The sequence below is a fragment of the Lytechinus pictus genome, chromosome 14, assembly GCF_037042905.1.
Source record: "Lytechinus pictus isolate F3 Inbred chromosome 14, Lp3.0, whole genome shotgun sequence".
NCBI lineage: Eukaryota > Metazoa > Echinodermata > Echinoidea > Temnopleuroida > Toxopneustidae > Lytechinus > Lytechinus pictus.
In genome coordinates this window covers 20,842,349-20,850,225 of record NC_087258.1, presented here as the reverse complement: position 1 = coordinate 20,850,225, position 7,877 = coordinate 20,842,349, and the positions used below count along the sequence as shown (strand labels likewise).

The window sequence follows — 7,877 nt, the reverse complement described above, 5'->3', positions numbered from 1 at the left end:
ACACTCTTCCAAAATAATTATGATTCCGACCTGGCGCTGTTTAACTTCAATCTCTTTCACCTAAATTAGCGATGAATGCTAGCATTATAAAATATATATTATTAACGTCTGACAAAAAGAATAACCAACCGATCAGCTGACGAGAACGCGAATCACGTGATCTTCATATCAGCTTCGATCGCGAGTCAGAAGAGAAGAGCAGCTGCCCAGAAAATCAGGAAAAAGCCGTGAAAATGTAAGTTCCCCTTCATTTCTTTCATTTTTTGTTGTTGCTAACGATGCATTTACACTATAAAATTATAATTTAAATAAGAGAAAGGAATAGAGCTTGTACTTGTGATATAATTGCCTAAATATCCTGTTCTCAGAGATTTCTAACCAAAAATACTACTGATGTCGCCTATGAGGTCCATACATGTAATGTTGGACCTCATTGGTACTAGGAGTGGGTTACACCAACACCAGATATCAGATTTCAACACTGTACTTGAATTTTGAAAATCATCCAATGACTGTTGCCTTGCCATTGGTATCGCATACTCGTTCCCACTCACACGTATTGCGAGGTTAGTATTAGTCACTCACACAAGCTAATTACGAGGTTAATTAGTATGTTATACTGTGCAGTGACTGGTGTTAAGTACTACTTTACTACTACTTACGGTACACAAATATACTTGCGTCGGACTGTACGCACACAGAAGCTGACTCCGTGATCTTTCGGAGGGGATCAATGGTTGCAGTTACCGATTATCTGCAAGTACAAAGAAAATTCAACTGTAGATTGTAGGTCCTAAATATACAGCTTATAAGTACTGTTCCAGATCACTAGATATTCTGGAATTTACTTATCTATATCCACTATCCAGTCCAAATTCTGCCAGATTCTTCAAGTTCAAAATTGAAGGAAGCAGACTACACAGACATGACAGAAGGAGTCCGACGTCGCGACTAATTCTGCGCATCAGAATAGTATGGTATTTTTAAATAGGCACATTTGATGCTTGTATTTCCTTCTTCAATTTCTTCTAGTTATGTGACGGTAGGCCTATGACATATCTCGTACTTACTGTGAAAGGCCTTGCCAGCTGCAAAGGATCGACGAGGGCGTTTCTGGAAATTCTGGTCTTGAACTACATTTTTTTCTTGTTTTTCTTCTTTATTTTCTATATTAATCGACACATTTGCATCCCCAGGTGCATGCAGCCTCTCTATTCTACCCCATCTTTATTTTTGTTTTCCCCTTAGACTTAGTTTTAGTTCCTCTTTCCCTTCCCATTATTTTCCTTCTCTCTCGATTTCTTTTCCCCTTATTGCTGGGGGATACCAAGGGTGACATGGATAGACAAGCAAACTTACTTTATCGACCCCCCCCCCCTTGGCCCCATTGGAAACTATGCCAGTATAGTCTTGTCTTGTCTTGGGTTAAGTCGGCATATGCAGACTTGCTGTACTCCGCCAACTTTATCAATTATCAATTCTCCAATGAACCAGTTTCTAACGTTCTCAACACTGTGTATATTATGCCGGGATATTATGTTGACTGTCAAACAAATATCCAACAAACTATAGTTTCCAACATTGTGTCAATGTTAACTGTCCAATAAACTATTCCAATTACGCTGTCCACGTTGTGCCATTGTCCGTTGTTCAACAACTCTCCATCAAACTAGTTTCCAACTTTGTCAACGTTGTGCCATTGTCGACTGTCCAACAAATCTCCAAGAAAATAGTTTCCAACGTTGTTCCTTTGTCGGTTGTTCAGCAACTCTCCATCGAACTAGTTTCCGACGTAGTCAACGCTGTGCCTTTGTTGGCTGTTCAACACCTATCCAATCAAACACGCGTTTCCAACGTTGTGACGTTGTTGGCTGTCCAACAAATCTCCAACACACTAGTTTCCAATGTTGTGCCATTGTCTGTTGTTCAACAACTTTCCAACGTTGCCAACGTTGTGTCATCGTCGACTATCCTACTGATCTCCAATCTACCAGTTTCCAACGTTGTGCCAGTGTCAGTTGTTCAACAACTTTCCATCTAACTAGTTTCCAGCTTTATCAACGTTGTGTCATTGTATACTATCTAACTAATCTCCAATCTACCAGTTTCCAACGTTGTGCCATCGTCGACTATCCAACAAATCTCCATCGAACTAGTTTCTAGCTTTGACAACGTTAATTGTGCCATAGTTGGTTGTTCAACAACTTTCCATCGAACTAGTTTCCAACGCTGCCAACCTTGTGTCATCGTTGACTATCCAACTAATCTCCAACCTACTAATTTCCATCGTTGTGCCATTGTCGACTGTCCAACAACTCTCCAACTAACAAGTTTCCAACGTTGCCAACGTCGTGTCATTGTTGATTGTTCAACAACTTTCCAGCGAACTAGTTTCCAACGTTGCCAACGTTGTGTCTTTGCTGGCTGTCAACAACTTTCCAATCAAACGTGTCTCCAACGTTGTGACATTGTCGACTGTCCAACAACTCTCCAACTTACTAGTCTCCAACGTTGTGCCATTGTCGACCGTCCAACAAATCTCCAACAAACTAGTTTCCAACTTTGTCAACGTTGTGCCATTGTCGGTTGTTCAACAACTTTCCAGCGAACTAGTTTCCAACGTTGCCAACGTTGTGCCTTTGCTGGCTGTTCAACAACTATCCAATCAAACGTGTTTCCAACGTTGTGACATTGTCGACTGTCCAACAACTCTCCGACTAACAAGTTTCCAACGTTGCCAACGTCGTGTCATTGTTGATTGTCCATCATCTTTCCATCAAACTAGTTTCCAACGTCGATTCAACGTTAATCCATCAAGTTTTCCCAACGTCCAACGACTTTCAAGTTTCCAACGTGGAGCCAACGTTGGCTTGTTACCTGGGTAACTTTTTGTCACAAGCAAAGGCGAGCATGTCTGGGGAGAGGGAAACCAAGTAAGACCAATTACAAACCAATGTCGTATTAAATGCATTGAACACAACTCTTTCCTTCAGGTTCAGACCATCAAGATCATAGAGCCTGATCACGACGCTACTATTCTTCTTATCAACACTCGCTACATACACCCTGTCCTGCTCATCCACGGCATCATAAAGGTGGACATCCTCTGGAGCTTGTAGAGACTCACCAGCATTCCCATCCCTGTCATAGACCGTCACCACGCTTGGATTGTACCAACATGAACTCGTGACGATCAAACCCGTCCTGGTGGTAGATGCCTGCCACGTAATGTGCTTTGTTCGAACAGTGTGTTTAAGAGTGGATCCTGTCGGGTCATAGATATAGACTCGTTTTTCAAAGTTAGTAATAATGATTTCATCTGATGGACTACTGTTAACTCTGAGACAAATAGTATTGTTTCTCACGTGGATTGTTGCTTTCCTGGAGCCAAGGGGAGAATAGATGTGGGCCTCTGTAGAACCAGTCGACACGCATAACGCCCCGTCCCGTTGCAACGCCAGATCATACCAATACATGTCACTTAAGGGTGCGTTTCTATACTGCTGCTTTCCGCCATTTGAATCAATGATATCAATACCTTGTGCATAATCCCCATACCCGATAGCGACAGTGCTAGGGGAGTACCGTGCCATACCGAGCATCACTCCCCGTAGATCAACACACTGAATGACTTCCATCTTGGGATCTGATCCTGAGATACTCCCGAGGTCAAGACGAGTATCATCTGCTGGTTTGAACCTCTTCTCCTGTGCTTTCTTCTTGATAGCTTCCGCAGAAGTGTGATCAGTAACCTCCTTCAGCATGGCATCCAGCTCCTCACAGAGCAAGATATGAGCAGATAGAGTGTCTGTCTCAAGATGACACAGTCTGTCATTGTCTACCAAAGTAATTGAACTACAAATACTCTTGATCCTCTGTCGATATTTTGACTTCAGGACGTTGAGGTCGTCATCAAAACTATGCTTTAAGGCATGTATTTGCTCGGTGAGATTTCGAAGATTTTCTTCCAGCTCCTTGGCCTTGATGCTGTAGGCTTGCCTGACATCATCTAGTAGTGTCTGCACTGCAGTGTGTACCTCATGACGTTGTATTTCTATGTTCTGAATGTTCTTCTCCAGCTCTGCTTTCTTGTCGGCACACCGCTGGGCAAGGTCCTTCACCTACAAATTGAAAGTGTGATAAATAAAAACAACGAATTTGGAAATATTGAATTAAGGTGAAAATAACAAATATCATTAAAGGACAAGTCCACCCCAACAAAAAGTTGATTTGAATAAAAAGAGAAAAATCCAATAAGCATAACGCTGAAAATTTTATAAAATTCGGATGTACAATAAGTTATGACATTTTTAAGTTTCGCTTAATTTCATAAAACATTTCAATGCACATACCGGTTAGTATGCAAATGAGGGAACTGATGGCATCACTTACTCACTTTTTCTTTTGTATTTTATTACATCAAATATGAAATGTTCTAATTTTCTCCCCATTGTTCTGTGAAACAAAGTTTTATTTCTCCCTGAACATGTGGAATTACCATTGTTTAACATTTTATTGCTCAGTCAAGTTTGTCCTTATTTTCAAATCTGTAAAAATTGAAATATTGTATAAGTAAAAACAATAAAAAAAAGAAATAGTGACTGAGGGACATCATCGAGTCTCTTGTTAATTTTGCACGTGACTAATTAAAGTGTGCATATAACTATTTTTTTAAAAATAAACGAAACTTCAAAATGTCATAAATTTCTTATTTTACATCCGATTTGGGTGAAATTTTCGGCATTATGCTTGTCTGGTTTTGCTATATTGATTCAAATCAATATTTTTCTGGGTGGATTTGACCTTTAAAAAGAATGACATACGATATTCTGAATAAGCTTGAAAGAGACCACAAACATTTATAAATACAAAATTTCATTTCAGATTGTGACAACAATGATTATAATCGTCACTGTAATTCAACATTAAGAATAAAGAACAAATTAATTAGATGCAACAATATTTATAATATTGATGATGGTATTACAAATTAAAAGCATCATTATTATTGTGCATTCATCAGCATCCAGTAGTAGTAGTAGTAGTAGTAGTAGGAGTGGTAGTCGTGGTAGTAGTAGTGGGAGTAGTGGTAGCAGTAGTGGTAGTAGTAGTGGTAGTAGTCGTGGTAGTAGTAGTAGTAGTAGTAGTAGTAGTAGTAGTATAAGTAGTAGTAGTAGTTGTAGTAGTAGTGACAGTAGTGGTAGTAGTGGTAGTAGTGGTTGTATTACTAGTAGTAGTAGTAGTAGCAGTAGTAGTAGTAGTAGTAGTAGTAGTAGTAGTAGTAGTAGTAGTAGTAGGAGTATAGTGGTAGTAGTGGTAATAGTAGTAGCAGTAGTAGTAGTAGTAGTAGTAGTAGTAGTAGTAGTAGAAGTAGTAGTAGAAGTAGTAGTAGCAGCAGTAGTAGTAGTAGTAGCAGTAGTGGTAGTAGTAGTGGTGGTAGTCGTGGTAGTAGTAGAAGTAGTAGCAGTCGTAGTAGTAGTAGTAGTAGTAGTAGTAGTAGTAGTAGTAGTTGTTGTAGTAGTGGCAGTAGTGGTAGTAGTGGTAGTAGTGGTGGTATAACTAGTAGTAGTAGTAGTAGTAGTAGTAGTAGTAGTAGTAGTAGTAGTAGTAGTAGTAGTAGTGGTAGTATTAGTAGTAGTAGTAGTGGTAATAGTAGTAGTAGTAGTAGTAGTTGTAGTAGTAGTAGAAGTAGTAGTAGTAGCAGCAGTAGTAGTAGTAGTAGTAGTAGTAGTAGTAGTAGTAGTAGTAGTAGAAGTAGTAGTAGTAGTAGTAGTAGTAGTAGTAGTAGTAGTAGTAGTAGTAGAAGTAGTAGTAGTAGTAGTAGTAGTAGTAGTAGTAGTAGTAGTAGTAGTAGTAGTAGTAGTAGTAGTAGTAGTAGTACAGTCCAGTTATTATCATCATCGTCACCACTATCATAATCATTACCAAATCACTACCAAAACTGTAATAATCAGTGCTGTTTACTCTTTTCGACATTATTGATCACCCTTAATATTTAAAGGACAAGTCCACCCCAACAAAATGTTATTATTAATAAAAAGAGAAAAATCTAACACGCATAACACTTAACATTTTATCAAAGTTTTATGTAAAATAAGAAAATTATGACATTTTTAAATTTCGCTTAATTTCACAAAACAGTTATATGCACATCATGGTTGGTATGAAAATGAGGAGACTGATGACGTCATGCACTCACTATTTCTTTGCTTTTTTATTATATGAAATACTAAATGTTTTTTGATATTATAAATATTCCTCATTGACTGTAAAACAAAGTTTTATTTCTCCCTGAACATGTGGAATGACCACTGCTTAACACTTTATGGTTCAGTCAAGTTGGTCTTATTGTTAAACATGTAAATATTGAAATATTGTATAATTCAATAAAAAACAAAAGAAATAGTGAGTGAGGGACATCTCATTTGCATGTGACTAAATTGTGCATACATTGCTATTTTGTGAAAAATAAGCGAAAGTTTAAAATGTCATACCTTTCTTATTTTACATCCGATTTTGATGAAATTTTCAGCATTATGCTTGTCCGATTTTTCTCTCTTGATTCAAATCAACATGTTTATAAGCAAGACTAATAATCATCAAAAACTGTAATAATCATTGTTGTTTGTTCTTATCGACATCAATGATCAACCTAAATATCTATATCAGTGTCTAACCATGCTAAACCTACCTATCGAACGCAGTAAAAATGCTGTTTAAAATGTATATGCAACGCTGTTTAACCTTACCGCAGTAATTTAAACAGTTTTAACAAGTCTTTAAACTCTTAGACAGCAAAGTTTGATTTTAGCTTATAATTGTCAATGTAAGGTTAAAAAAGAAAACATCATTGTATGAAATTTATGTTTAAAATATTGTTTAATTTCTATACAAGACTGTTTAACGGCAATTTTTTTTCCATAGTTTAAACAAGTTTTCAATCTCTCTAAAAGCACAGTTTTATTTTTAATATTTGATTTTCAAATAAATTAAGTCTGGTTGTTTAAACTTCTTAACAACTAAAGGTTCAATAGTAAACAACATTGTATAAAATTTTAAACAGTGTTTTTACTGTGATAATTATTAATAAATCTACCTTCCGTCGCAACTCCTGCTCAAAGTCTATCTGGTTCTTGATTTCATGAGCTTTGTGACCAACAAGTACGCACTTGTGACAGACATGGACCTTACAATCCTCACAAAACATATCCTTGTTCTCTTGTTTGTGGACGGAGCACTTCTCGAATAAATGACCAATGCTGACCTTCCCTTCGATGACATCATCCATGGAGACAATCTCATGACCGTCAAAGAACATGGTAAGCTGTTGATGAGAATGCAGACACTTATCACACATATAACAATTACATGCTAAGCAGAAGGACACGGCGTCTTTCAGAGACTTGCAAGCGGTGCATTTCTGGCACATCTCAAGGACAGCATTCATCCCTCCACACTTGACGTGGTAATCGTCTACGCATCCGTTGATGGAGACACTGAGGCGGAGATCATCGACACGGTTGGCGGACAACTTGGTGATCTCCCTGCAGAGAGGACAGACCATGTGATCAAGGTCCTGGTGGGTTAGATCGTATTTCTTGAGGCATCGCCTACAAAATGTGTGTCCACATGAAGTCAGGATTGTCGCCTCGACAAATATATCAAGACATAATGGACATATCAGGTTCGGTGAAGAGCTTGATGCTTTGTCTGATTCACACTTCTCAGCCATCGCTAAATCAATTTACGAACATGAGATTTAAATTCCGACAAATAACATACAAGTCAAGTTAGTACTAACGTATTGAAACGCTAGGTTCGCATTACAACACAATGATCACTTCATGTTATTGCTATGTGTAGTTCAATACAAATTC

At 38.0% G+C, this 7,877-nt stretch overlaps 1 protein-coding gene across 1 annotated transcript; it reads right to left on the bottom strand.

Moving 5' to 3' along the window:
* Positions 1-1,166: 1,166 nt before the first annotated feature.
* On the bottom strand, positions 1,167-7,877 carry LOC135156654 (E3 ubiquitin-protein ligase TRIM71-like). Its single transcript, XM_064109536.1, has 2 exons — positions 7,097-7,877; positions 1,167-4,121 (listed from the first exon to the last, which is right to left on the bottom strand). Exons 1-2 carry the CDS (start codon positions 7,730-7,732, stop codon positions 2,874-2,876), a joined length of 1,884 nt encoding a protein of 627 aa, XP_063965606.1. The 5' UTR covers positions 7,733-7,877; the 3' UTR covers positions 1,167-2,873.

Excerpts from the sequence above, each read along its gene's own strand:
- LOC135156654 (XM_064109536.1), bottom strand. The coding sequence starts at position 7,732 with ATGGCTGAGAAGTGTGAATCAGACAAAGCATCAAGCTCTTCACCGAAC. Across the intron at positions 4,122-7,096 it reads AGCAGGAGTTGCGACGGAAG|GTGAAGGACCTTGCCCAGCG; the intron begins GTAGATTTATTA and ends TTCAATTTGTAG.